Source organism: Nyctereutes procyonoides, unplaced genomic scaffold (assembly GCF_905146905.1).
Source record: "Nyctereutes procyonoides isolate TBG_1078 unplaced genomic scaffold, NYPRO_anot_genome, whole genome shotgun sequence".
Taxonomy (NCBI): Eukaryota; Metazoa; Chordata; class Mammalia; order Carnivora; family Canidae; genus Nyctereutes; species Nyctereutes procyonoides.
Window position 1 is genome coordinate 11,344,106 of NW_026575159.1, and position 14,227 is coordinate 11,358,332.

The following is a 14,227-nucleotide window of genomic DNA, read 5'->3' on the forward strand; positions in this document are numbered from 1 at the left end:
CACAATAGCTACTAGAAAAAACATTTCACCTAATCCATTCACTCATCTGTCCACCTATCCAACAAATATTTAGTGACTGACTAGAATATGCCAGGCATGTCACTGACCCTTGCCTCTCCAGAATGTTCAGTTTATTCCTCAGAGATTTTTTTCAGTCTAGTAAGATGTAAATATAATGTATTAAAAATCAACCACCTGGGCAGCCCAGGTGGCTCAGCGGTTTAGCGTCGCCTTCAGCCCAGGGCTGGATCCTGGAGACCCGGGATCGAGTCCTGCTCGGGCTCCCTGCATGGAGCCTGCTTCTCTCCCTCTGCCTCTCTCTCTCTCTCTCTCTCTCTCTCTCTCTCTCTCTGTCATGAATGAATGAATGAAATCTTAAAAAAAAAAAACCTAATCTAATAAAGGAGATTTATTAAAAAAAAAAATCAACCACCTGACACCAAACTTCTAGTTTTGTTAAGACTTATCAATCATGTTGATCTAGAGCTATCTCTTATAACAACCAATACCACAGGGTTTTAAAACAAGACTTTTAAATCTGTATTAAATTGTCAAAGTTAACAGTAAATGGACTTATTCAAAACAGCAGTGCATATGGTGTATACATGTGTTTACATATGCACCAAGTTCCCTTAAAAATATCATCATCCTTGCTAAAGGTAAAGACTAGATCCACTCCAAGAGTTTCTTAAAACTGAAATAAAAAGGCAAAACAGCCAACTGCACCAGTTGCTGGTCATTTGGAGAAGAGGTCAGGCAGGATGCATGACTCCTACACTGGCTTTATTCCAGTTTTATAGATTCTGGGAGGTAAGGTCCACAGCCTGAATTTCTCACATCAATCACTGTCAAAGAACAGCTATTACCATAGAAGAATTTTAGTCTCAAAAAAACTGTAATGCCACAGAATCTCCCCTTAGCATATTCTGTAAAGTCAATAACTAGACTTTCATTTAATTCTGGCTTCTTTCACTGACTGATCTGTGAACTTGGCAGTTTTCTTATTTGGTTAAGCCTAGATCATTTTTTTCTAACACTGAACAAAGAAGGTAGTTACTGCCAAAATGTAAATTCAAAAAGCAGAAAGAAGCATTAGTCTTAAATTTAACACATTTTATGGCTCAAGTGGGATAGGGGCTCCATTTCATAACTGGCTGAGTCAAATAATAAATAGGATTTAAATCACTGCTGTTCAGTTTTGATGTGAAAGAAATTTAAGTAACTTCAATAGCGCAAAAAAAAAAAAAAAGAAGAAGACATTCTGCTCCTGACACATACAGGATTAGTTGCAATGCTCCAAAACACTCAATCAATATCACTTCTAGAATATTTCAGTTGAAAGAGCATACTTCATCATTATTCTCTTGGATCTAATGTTCATCAATGGTCCACAATTTTAATTTTTTTATATATTTTTTATTTATGATAGTCACACAGAGAGAGAGAGAGAGAGAGAGGCAGAGACACAGGCAGAGGGAGAAGCAGGCTCCATGCACCGGGAGCCCGACGTGGGATTCGATCCCGGGTCTCCAGGATCGCGCCCTGGGCCAAAGGCAGGCGCCAAACCGCTGTGCCACCCAGGGATCCCCGGTCCACAATTTTAAAGTTAAATCAACTAATAATTGTTGCAGAAAGGGGGAGAAAGGTAAAGTAGTCTCCAGAAATTCAACAGAATAGCACTGCTCTCCTCATAAAAATTGGTCATGAGAAAGTTCAATAATGTAATCAAACATACAAATGTATAATCACAATTAAATATTAAGTGATGAGGATGTTTTATTTTTAACGTTAAGTTTTTACCAACTCAATGTACATAACCGATCTGCAAATTTTCCCAAAAACTAAAAAATTAATTTTTCCAAAGTAAAATGAGTGATAAAAAAGCTTTCCTGGGCGTCAGGCTCCCGGCATGGAGCCTGCTTCTCCCTCTGCCTGTGTCTCTGCCTCTCTCTCTCAATCTCTCTATCATGAATAAATAAATAAAATCTTAAAAAAAAAAAAGCTTTGCTGAACAAAATTCATTTCCTCTCTCATACAAAACAAACCAAAAAATTACAAAACTGCTATGAGCGATCCACTCCTAACATGTTTTAAGTTTGTTATATTGAGGAGAATGGATCACTGCTTAGTTAGAAGGCCTTTAGGTGATCTGGGGGCACTTCAATTATAGTTTGTTTCTGTTTCTTAACAGGAGGCAGTGCTTACTAAAATAAGTCCAGAAGGACACATTAAAAAGAGTAATTGTGACTGCCTCTGAGAAGATGGTGGTTGAAGATGGATGAAAGTGAGAGCTTCTTTGCAATACATACTCTTTTTTGCTTTTTGATTTATGTACCATAGGTATCCAAATGGCTGTTTAATTGAATAGGGTTAATATTTTTAAAAGACTTCAGTTTTCAAAAAGCACACCACAGTAATACCAGAAGAAGGTGATTATTCAACTTCAGGAGATCCCTCAGAACCAAAGTGAAGATTATGCATTTCTGCACAAAATATAACCGTAGTTTTCTTCTATTCAAGGGAAAATATTTTGGTTTTAATTGTTGTAAAGGCTATCCTTAAACCAAACTTGAAAATTTATCTACAGTTATCTACAAGTCCTCATTTGGAGGCAAAAACAGAAGATAAAGATCTTAATAGTCAGGGTATCAGGTTGGATTTTATTTTGTGTAATGGGGATTTTCCAAAAGGTTTTTGCATTCTAGGACTATAGCTGTCCTTTAAGATAATTATTTATGGGATGCCTGGGTGGCTCAGTGGTTGAGTGTCTGCCTTTGGCTCAGGTCATGATCCCAGGGTACTGGGATCAAGTCCCACAACAGGCTCCCTGCAGAGAGCCTGCTTCTCCCTCTGCCTGAGTCTCTGCCTCTAAGTGTCTCTCATGAATAAATAAATCTTTTTTTAAAAAAGGTAATTATTTACTCAGCAGCATTGTGTGTAGTAGTAGCCAAGTATAAAATAGAATCTGTAAGGCCAGTCACATGAGATTTTGCAATAATTCAGAGAGTAAGAAATGAATACTGTAGATAACACAGTTATAGACTCACAAACTAAGTGATCCTAAAAAAACAATCCAAGGGAAACCCTATAGAGCAATCAAAGATGATATCAGAAGCCCTAGTGACTTGGGCAGATGGTGGTAACACTAACAGACAACAAAAAGCATCTCACTGGAATCACTGTAACAAGTATATTAGCATACTAATAGGCACATGTAATTTTAAAAATATAGAATAAGATTTTGGGCAGCCCGGGTGGCTCAGCGGTTTAAGCGCCGCCTTCGGCCCAGGGTGTGATCCTGGAGATCCAGGATCGAGTCCCACGTCCAACTCCCTGCATGGAGCCTGCTTCTCCCTCTGCCTGTGTCTCTGCCTCTCTCTCTCTCCATTTCTGTCATGAATAAATAAATAAAATCTTAAAAAAAAAAAAAGAGTAAGATTTTTAAAAATCCTAACTCCTTTGGCAATGATGCCAAGAAGCAGCACTTCAATCCTCTATACATGGGAAAATAAACTATATTATACAACTATTCTGGAGAGCAATTTGGCAACATGCTTAAAATCATGCATAATCTTCAAGCCATTAACCTCAATGTAGGTATTTATTAAAGCATAGGGAAAACATTAGAAAAGTAAACCTCAAAATCTTAATGGTGCTACCCACCCTCATGTTATGAGCTTATAAACTGAGAAATTTTCTTTCTGGTTTGTGTGTGTAGGCGTGTGCATGTGCATGTATCTATGATTGATTTCTCCAAACTTTCCATTCAATGAATACATATTAATTTTTGTTAAAAAAAATTGAATTTTAGCACATTACTACTGTCTCACAGATAAACTTTTGCTACTTACGTCAGATTAAACTAGCTTGGGACAAGGACAGAAGTAGAAGAGGCACTGAGGAAAAAAATTCATATTAATCATCAGGATGTGAGGAGTATCTGTGGTATTTAGGTACTATTTGGAGTAAAACTAAAACTCTAAAACGTTATGCCAAAACACAGCTGCTATCCAGACTCAAACAGTAAAAAAGTTTTATATTTTGATTAAGTTAATACTAAGTTATCACTATTTTGCTGAAATCAATTTTCTCTCCTGTATTTTTGGGCTTGGTGCCAACATTAACAAAAATACAGGGTACTACTCTGGCATACACCAGTGTCTGTTTCAGCTTTTTCGGTTTTAATGAAATAAGTACAGTTTGTCACCATATAGATGGAGATGTATACTGCACTGTAATTTCTGCTATTAAATCTTATCTTTAACAAGATATAACCATTTTATAGAATGATCTAAAAAAATAAAAATTAAATTAAATTTAAATTAAAAAAAAAGAATGATCTACAGTTTATGAGAAAAAAATCTATTTTCTCTTTAAGTATATTTTCTCATACATTGCTGAAGGAAATCATGTCCAAGTACCATAATTTAAATATTTTACAAAAGAAAAATTATGAACTAATCTTCAAGAGAAAAGGAAATGCAACCAAGTTTCCGTGTCAGTGCTGAAATCGTAAGTTTTCACCCAAGAAATTAAGGAAGACCTGGTAAAGTACAAGTGAGGATATTTGACCACAGGACCCTAGCCAAAGCCTAATGCTTTACAGAGGCTTGTCTCCCCAGTATTAAAGGCTGGACTAAGCTGAACATCCAGAAAAACGCTAGGAAGACTTAAAATACCTAGTGCTGCTCAGCAAAGCTCTTGAAATCTCAGAGTTTAAGCTGAAGATCAGAATTTATAATTATATAAGAGCTAGCTGGAGCCAAAGATGACAAGAAAACAAAAGAAACCTAAATATTGTGCACCCACACCTTTTAATGTCAAAAAAACCATTTGAAGAGTACATATGTCATTTCATCTGGGTCAGATATGCTACAACTAAAGTTAAAATTTTTCATTATCTTCCATTTACTCTGTAAAACATCGAGTTTGGAATCCCACTGTAATGAATACCAACTATTAAAATCAATACCAACTACTGAATCTGTTACTAGCAATAATTAAACATCAATAAAAATATATATTAAGCTTCTATTTATTACAATAGGAAGGCCACACGTTATCCTCATATTAAAGAAGAAACTAAGACCCAGAGATGCAACTGATTTTTTAAATCATCTCCCCCATGAGAAATACCGTGTATGCTATGCTCCTTAAATTATTCCAAGACAGCTACAAGAAACACTGATGTATATGCCATAAACACAAGAAGCACGATCAGAAAGCGGTCTCAAAAGGCAATGGATTTCAATAAGCCCTCTGACCTTAAAGGAAAGGAACAAAGTCCAGAATGTCTGCACGATTATACAAATCTTAAAAGCATCCTAAGAAGTCAGACAGACTTAGATTTGCCTATCCTAAGGCAAGTAAACAACCTTACTGAGGAATACCTACCAGCACTCCTCTCAATTGTCTTTGGTATGCCTCCTATTTTCTTCAATGTTGATTCCCCAATATCTTACAGTGTGACCCACCAGCTAAAGTTGCCTTTTCCTAAATAAGAATGTTCACTAAATTGACTTCTTTTAGCTACAAATCTTCCCCTTGAATATGACAGATTATTAAATATACAGATTCTGATATATTAGCTTTCTTGTACATTTTAAAGTTCTAAGTCTGTAAGAGACTTAAGTTTTGGAAAATGCACTTCCTGATGATCGAGCAAGAAACACTGGATTAATTCTTTTGTGAACACTACTTCTATTTCCCCTTATCCTGAGATTCATCAAGTCACATAACCTATATATATATATATATATATACATACATATATATATACACATACATACGTGTGTGTCTGTGTGTGTGTATATATATATAAATATATATATGCTTCCTCATTTGTAAAATGGGGGTAATAATGGTTCCCAAATCAGAGCTATAGTTTCAATGCTATAATACATATAAAGTACTCTGAATAGTACCTAGCACATTAATAAGAGCTAACATCTACTGAGTACTTACAATATATGAAGCAGTTGAATAATGGAAAACAAAATGAAAAAAGGTGGCAATTTGTGATTTGAGTCCAAGCTCCAAATTAAAATCACTTTCACTTTATGCCCTTGAAAAGCCACTCAGTTTCCATGAGTGACTGAAGACATCTAATCCAGCTAATATTAGTTCTATCAGCTCCTGAAGTTCCAGGGATATAATATTGTATGTCCTGTCAAATGTTTTAATCTACTATAAAACACTATTACATAAAATTAGTGATATCTTACTTGCCAAAGCAAAAATATAAGTAGTCAAAATTGACATTTTGACTGCATACTTAATTCAATCCTCACTCAGAGTCTGTTTAGTCTCATATTAAAAATAATGCTAACAAGACTGCTTATCTGGTTTACTATCCACAGCAAATGACAAGTTGGAAATAAATGGGGTAAAAGACATGTAAATTTACCAACAAAACAGTAAAAGAAAGGCAGCCAACTAGAAAGACAAATTACTCATGACACCTCAAAGACACAGGACAATATAGAAATAAACAGATGTAAATACCCAAAGGGATTCAAGAGGACTGTCTAGTATGGGGCAATAAATTTTGTTCTTAATGATAATACTAAGTCATCAAAACTTGGCTATGTCCAATATTCTCTGACTAAAGAGGCAGAAATTTATGTAATACACTTCAGAATGATTTATAATTAAAATGGCTAAAATGTAAAAATTTTGGTGCTTGAAAGAATTTCAAGTTATTTGACTAAAATATCCAAGTATGTGAAGCAACTTATTCTTCCCTGAAGACAATTTGGAACACCTGGATGGCTCAGTGGTTGAGCACCTTGCCTTTGGCTCAGGTTGTGATCCCGCGGTCCTAGGATCAAGTCCTGAATCGGGCTCCCTGCAGGGAGCCTGCTTCTCCCTCTGCCTATGTCTCTGCCTCTCTCTCTGTCTCTCTCATGAATAAATAATAAAAACCTAAAAGGAAAGAAGGAGCCAAGAGCCACACAATTTTTTGTTGTTGAAACATTAAAAGGCCAAACTGTATTCTACTTGAGACATGGATTTTAGACTAGGGCTTCCATTTCATAGTTTAATGCACTGCAATCTAGTCTCTGTAACTTCATGTAGTGTCTCACACACACACACACAAAATATACAGTCATATATGTCATAGCCTCATATAATCTCCTTACAAATTGGAATTACTCATTTCAGTTCACAAAGCACTTCTACCACCATTTTCTCATCATATCTGAATAACCACCAGTTAAGTAAGACAGGTAACATCTACCCTTAAAACTGTTGTGAGAATCAGACATAATCTAACTGAACTTTCCTTCACAGGGTCTTATAAATAACAGGTGCTCAATTAACACTAGTGATTTTTCTTATAGATAAGACACTGATGCTTAAATAAAGGAAGAAATATGAGTGAGTTTATAAAGCTCAGTCTCCCAGACTCACTGTGTTCCTCACCGACACATTTCTACAAAGCATTTACTGCCCCAGTTTCCTCACAATTCATTTTCAAGAAAATTTCTTGTACCACAGAACTGTATTAATTCATTTATAGTATCTTAGTGCTTTCTTTGTGTCAGTCACTATTAACATTGCAGTGAACAAACCTGACACTGGCCCTGCTCTCAGGAAGTTGGTATTTTAGTTTGAGAAGACAAGCAACAGGGCAGCCCGGGTGGCTCAGCGGTTTAGTGCCGCCTTCAGCCCAGGGCCTGATCCTGGAGACCCGGAGTTGAGCACCGCATCAGGCTCCCTGCGTGGAGCCTGCTTCTCCCTCTGCCTGTGTCTCTACCTCTCTACCTCTCTCTCTCTCTCTCTCTCTCTCTCTCTGTGTGTGTGTGTGTGTCTCATGAATAAATAAAATCTTAAAAAGAGAGAGAGAGAGAGAGAGAGAGAGAGAAGACAAGCAACAAATAAAAGAATTTCAACAGTAACAAAGGGCCCAACAGAGTGAATATAAAGGTCAATGAACTGATGGGGTCACTGTAGAGCAGCTGGGAAGTACCTGTGAAGTAACATCTGAGCTGACACCCAAATGACAAAGTATATGGAACTCTGACTTTTTCATTTATTAGTAACATACTTTACCTTACTTCCAATAAAGGACGGATGAAGTAGCTAACAATTTTAAACAGTAAGATAGTTTTACATAAAGAGAAAAACAAAATTTAAGAGGAAATAAATTTCTATGGTAATTAGTTTTAAGCACTGGAACTATGAAAGATACAAATATTTTACAATTTGGTACCTGGGGGGCATAGTCAGTTAAGCAATGGTCTGACTCTTGATTTTGGCTCAGGTAGTGATCTCAAGGTCAAGACCAAGCCCTGCTTCTAGAGTTTGGCTCCAGACTCAAGAATTCAGCACAGTGTCTTCTTGTCCCTCTCCCTGCCCCAATAACGATCACTCTCTCTGTAAAATAAATAAATAAAATCCTAAATTTTTTTTTTTACAATTTTGCCTTCAAATTGTCATCTCAGTGAGAAAAGAAAAAATAAACAGGAAACCAGTAATGAACAGTCCAGGACCATGTGTCAAGATGAGCAATATAAGCAGTCATCATAAAAAGTTCAGATAAAGGAAATCAATGTGGACCAGAACAATACTTCTCAAACATTAATATGCCATAAATCACCTGATGCAGTAAATCAAGATGGGGGCCTGAGATTCTGATACACCGTATTTCTGCATTTTTAACAAGGTACCAGGTGAGAGCAACTCAGCTTGTCTCTCTAATCCATGGAAACTGGTTTGGGGGAATGACATGGGTTTTACGTGAAAAGTTCAACAGGAAGGATAAGTTTGATCTTTTCTAGGAACAATGAGATCATTTGACTACAACAAAGATCCACAGATCCACTCTTCCATTCCAAGAGGATACATGAGCACTGACTCTGCAGGGTACAGTACAAGTCACATTGACAAGTCTAACGGAATGGACAACGAAAAGATTCTTGTGAGATACTGTTCCACACAAGGAAAACAAGCCATCTAATTGTCCATTAATGGTCAGATGAGGACAATTATGTCATATCTATACAATGAGATGCTCTACCGTAATGAAAATGAATGAATTATAGCCACTTAGTCTAGAATGGGCTAATCTCAAAAACAATGTGAGATATGCATATATGACTCAAGACATTAGAGCACATGTACTATGATTTAATTCACATTTCATTCATATTATCAATATAAAGAGGCAAAAATAAACAAATTGTTTAGAAATACTCTATGGTGAAGCTATAAAGAAAACCCAATCCTTGAAACAAAATTCACAATAGTGATTACATAGTGGGGATTAGGGATGGGAGAAAAGAACGAAATAGGGGAAGAGGTTTCAAAGATATTCATAATGTTCTATTTCTCAGGTTGAATGGCAGATAACTGCATGTTAATTTTGTGATTATTTAAATTATGTATCATAGATATAATTGCATGTGTGATATTTTGCATGTGTGAGAATATTTTGGCATTTTTTTATACTTCTTTGCAAATGCTATCAATGATTTTTCTAAATACTAAATCAGGGGGACACCTGAGTAGCTTAGCAGTTGAGCGTCCGCCTTTGATTCAGGACGTGATCCCAGGGTCTGGGGATCGAGTCCCACATCAGGCTTCCTGCATGGAGCCTGCTTCTCCCTCTGCCTGTGTCTCTGTCTCTCTCTGTGTCACTCATGAATATATAAATAAAATCTTTAAATAAATAAATAAATACTAAATCAGGGAATTACTGGTGATGGAGAGTCTAACAGTGAGTTGAAGAAAGAATGAAAAACTACAAATCTATGTAATTGTTTAACCGTTGACTTCAAAAGGAAAAAAGTGGCAACTAAGAATGGAACACAGTGTTACGTGAAAAAGAGAACTGAACATTTTAACATGGGAAAAGTCCTGACAATGTTCGTAAGAGGAAGGTAATATTAAAGATATAGAAGATTTTATGAAATAGACCAAAGGTAGGAAAGGAAAGGGTCAATACAAGAAGAAAAACAGGTCTTGACCTCTAACAAGATGGCAGGAACAAATGTAATTAAACACCAAGCTAACGAATTGTCCTCTGTGGCTGGAACATACACTTTCTACAAGTCTTGGAAATAGTAGGAAATTAATCTGAACACAAAACCAAGGACATCTTAGTAGGCCTTGAATTCAATACAATATCACTGTAAACATTTCAGGAAGGAAGTTAACAAGACCTTAACTTTCACATTAAGTGAAGGTTTTAATGAAAGTATGAAGGAAGGGGGCACCTGGGTGGCTTAGCTGGTTAAGCATCTGCCTTTGGCTCAGGTTATGATCCCAGGACTCTGGGTGCCTCGTGTCCAGCTCCTTGCACAGAGAGGAGCCTGCTTCTCCTTCCCTGCTCTGCTTGTGTGTTCTCTTTCTCTTGCTATCTCTCAAATAAACTAAATCTTAAAAATGAAAATTTAAAAAAAAATGTATGAAGGATTGACTGAAGAGGGCTAAGAGAACAATTCAAGATATCATTAAAATAATCTATAAGATATCAGGACATGAACTAGGACCAGTATAAAAATGAGGGACACCTGGGTGGCTCAGTCATTAGGTGTCCAACTCTTGATTTTGGTTCAGGTCATAATCTCAGGGTCATAGGATGTAGCCTCACAGCCAGCTAGCACTTGGTGGGTGGGAAGTCTACTTCTCTCCTTCCTCTGACCTACACCCTTACCCTGCCCACTCCCCCTCTTAAAATAAAGAAATCTTAAAAAAAATAAAATAAAATGAAATATTTTATTCATTCATTTAAATTCTATCCATATCAGCTAAAAGGTTCACTGGAAACATAACTCATGAAAGAGCATAGTCCCTTGCCTGCCCTCAGGAGCTTACATTCTGGTAGGGGAGACAAGAAAACAAAGACAGTTACGGGCAGTGGAAAATGCTATGAAACAGAGTGGTGTGATGGAGGATGATGGAGAGAGAGATACATTTCGACAGGTTTGGTAGGCAAAGCCGTTCTTAAAATGCAGCATTAAAGTCAAGGACCAGGGCAGCCCGGGTGGCTCAGTGGTATAGCGCTGCCTTCAGCCAAGGGTGTGATCCTGGAGACCTGGGATTGAGTCCCATGTTGGGCTCCCTGCATGGAGTATGCTTCACCCTCTGCCTATGTCTCTGCCTCTCTCTCTCTCTCATGAATAAATAAAATCTTAAAAAAATAAAAATTAAAAATAAAGCCAAGGACCTCGAGGATCATAAGAAGCCACCAAGTAGTAACAAAGAACTAAAATGTCACTAGGAATGTAGTCTACAAGTAGGAGGTGAGTTTGGAGAAGAGACTAGAATGACAGGACCTTGAAGAATGGGGTAAGAAGTCTATATTTTATTCCAAGTGGACATGATTGATGGCATATAGATGAGAAGCAGAGAAATTTGATATAGGGACGCCTGGGTGGCTCAGCGGTTGAGCGTCTGCCTCTGGCTCACGCTGTGATCCTGGGTCCTGGTATCAAGTCCCGCATCGGGCTCCCTGCATGGAGCCTGCTTCTCCCTCTGCCTGTGTCTCTGCCTCTCTCTCTCTCTCATGAATAAATAAATAAAATCTTAAAAAAAAATGGAATTTGATACATTTTGAAGGTGGAACTAACAGGATTTGCTGACGAAGGGAAAAAAAAAAAAAAACAAATGTAGGTTAATGCCTAGGTTTTCTGACTTGTTCAAATGCATAGATGACAGATCCATTTCCTAGGACAGGAGGCCAAGGAAAGACCAAAGAGGAGAAAGGAAGGAAAGGGAGATGGCCATACTTTTATTTTGGACAAGTAAAATTTGAGATGCCTATAAGATATCCAAATAGGGATGTCAGGCAAGGAGTGGGGTGTTCAAGAGTGGCACTCAAAAACCAAGTCTGGCAAGAAATATAAATCTAAAGGTTATCAGAATATAAGTTATATTTAAAGCCACAAGAAAGGAATTTAAGGAGTATCTACTGTTGTGACTTTTTGGAACACAAATAATAACACTTGAGCAACTAGGGATTAAATGGTCATTAACTATGTCCCAGAACACTGTTGTAGTTATTGACATATATTAAGCCAATTTCAATCCTCAAAACAACCGAAATGAGGAACATAAATGTAAAGATTAACTTAACCAATACCATTCAGCTAATTTTAATTTCTTTTAATGATTTTACTTACTTATTCATGAGAGACACACAGAGCGAGAGGCAGAGACACAGGCAGAGGGAGAAGTGGGCTCCACGTGGGGAGGCTGATGCGGGACTCGATCCCAGGACCCGAGCCGAAGGCAGATTCAACCACTGAGCCACCCAGGCGTCTCTCATTCAGGTGGGACTCAAACCCACGCCGTCTGGCTCCAGGAGTGTGCTTTTACCTCCTCTGGTTACACCAGTCAAACAGAGACCGGATAGAAAGATGCCTAAACCCCAATCCCGAGGCACTCCAACAGGCACAGACGGGGAAAGGGGAAGCCAAGAGAAGAAATGTTTACCCCCACTCCACGGCTTCACCGGCTCAGAAGTGACTATAAAGTCAATCTCCACTGGGGAAGTTACGGATGTCAGACCCCAGCAGAGAAGCAATGAAGTTTACCTCACCTTCCAAAAGCCGTAGATTCCTAGATCCTTCTTGATACCTCCCTTCCCCTGTGTGTCTTCCAAACGACTCTTTCTCCAAATCTAAGCGTCTCCTGCCAAGACCCCAACAATCTGTCGCACACACGCCCCTAGCCTCTGTTCCCTAAGTCCTCAAGCCCCACGATGGGTGGCAGAGAAAGTTGTCGCGCCTCCCCACAAACAGTGAAGATGAAAGAGAAAGGTTTTCGGAGAAAACTTTGTCCCAGTCTCACGAGGCCCCAGGGAGAGGCTGCCGAGCAGCGCAGCGCGTCTGGCGGGACAGGACGAAGAACTGAGGTCCCCACGTGGACCCGGCGAAACGGAAGCCCACTCACCAAGCCATCTATCTGCACTTGCTTCACGGCCGAATCTCCGGACCCGCCTTTGCCTTTGCCTTTCCCCGCCGGGCCGGTGGTGGAGCTGGAAGAAGCGGCAGCGGAGCCGGCGCCTTCCTTGCGGGACGCCATCTTTTCAGCCGGACAGGAAAAAAGAGAAACGTGAGTGGCCGGAAGCGGAAGTACGAACTTCACGTGACGTCACGAACAGCCCGGCGCCCGCGGGGCGGAGCGGGGAGGAAAGGCTGGCGTGGGGCCCCGCCTCCCTCCGCTCGTCCCGCCTCCACGCCTCCGCCAGGGTACGCCTTTGCGCATGTGCGAAGTGCGTTTGCGGCTTCTTTCTCCTCGAAAGCTTTCTAAGACGCAGGTAGACTTTTAAAGATGTTTCCCACCTCACGCTTAGTCAGTCTCCGTGAGTCAGTTGGCCGTAACAGCGTTATAGCTCTCATGCATGTAGCGTCTCGCCTGAAAACGATTTCACTTTTGATTTTTTTTTAATTAAAAATTTTGTAAAATTTTGTAAGCCATGAAGAGCTCTGCTAACTCCGATCACACATACTGGGAAACTGGGGCGCAGTTTGTCCAGGGTCACTCTGTTGATCAGTACGAACTGGTATTGCAATTTGCTTTATTTAGGTAATTTTACATAGCGGTCTCTAACCACTTGGAAATTGATTAAAATGTGGCAGCTTTGATCAGAATACAAAGAATGAATAGCCCTTTGCTGATATTAGTTCCATGCAGGATTTACCCGAGTACCAAAGAAGCTATTTTACGTAGTGTTCAGGGTTGATGCAGAACATACTCCCTAAAAATCATGTTGACTTCCAACAGTTCTCTGAAATACAAAAACCAAGTCTTTGAAAGAATACTAAAAAAAATAAATAAATAAATTTTTAAAAAAGAAAGAATACTTGACAGCTTTAGCAAATCATTTTAGATAAGGAATTTAAGACATTCTTTCCGTCTTTCCAAATTTTGCCTGTTGCTTATTTTTGAAATGTTTACTCCTTCAAGAGATGTCTATGCAGAACTGATAATTCCCAAATTGATTTTCCCTAGACCCCTCCACTGAAGTCCACACCGTCATGTCCATCTGCCTATGCAACTTCTCTACTGAAATGTTCAACATGGACTTCCAACCCAGACTTTCCAAAACTGAACTCCAAATACCACCTCCCTCCATAGTCTTCCTCATCTCATTTGATGACAGCTCAATTCTTCCAGTTTATTAGACCAAAAACCCTAGAGTCATCTTTGACTTCTCTGTTTCCCTCACACCCCTGCAGCCAACCCTAGCTCAGACTCTACAAGAAAGGGAATTCTA

The 14,227-nt window shown here is 38.7% G+C and overlaps 1 protein-coding gene across 1 annotated transcript in view; it reads right to left on the reverse strand.

Moving 5' to 3' along the window:
* EIF3H (eukaryotic translation initiation factor 3 subunit H) overlaps nucleotides 1-13,066 on the reverse strand; it is a 94,267-nt gene extending 81,201 nt beyond the window's left edge. The window contains exon 1 of the mRNA XM_055314381.1: nucleotides 12,901-13,066. Coding sequence (XP_055170356.1) covers nucleotides 12,901-13,032 — 132 coding nt within the window. The 5' untranslated portion in view covers nucleotides 13,033-13,066. The remainder of the gene's footprint in view (nucleotides 1-12,900) is intronic.
* Between the last annotated feature and the right edge of the window lie 1,161 nt (nucleotides 13,067-14,227).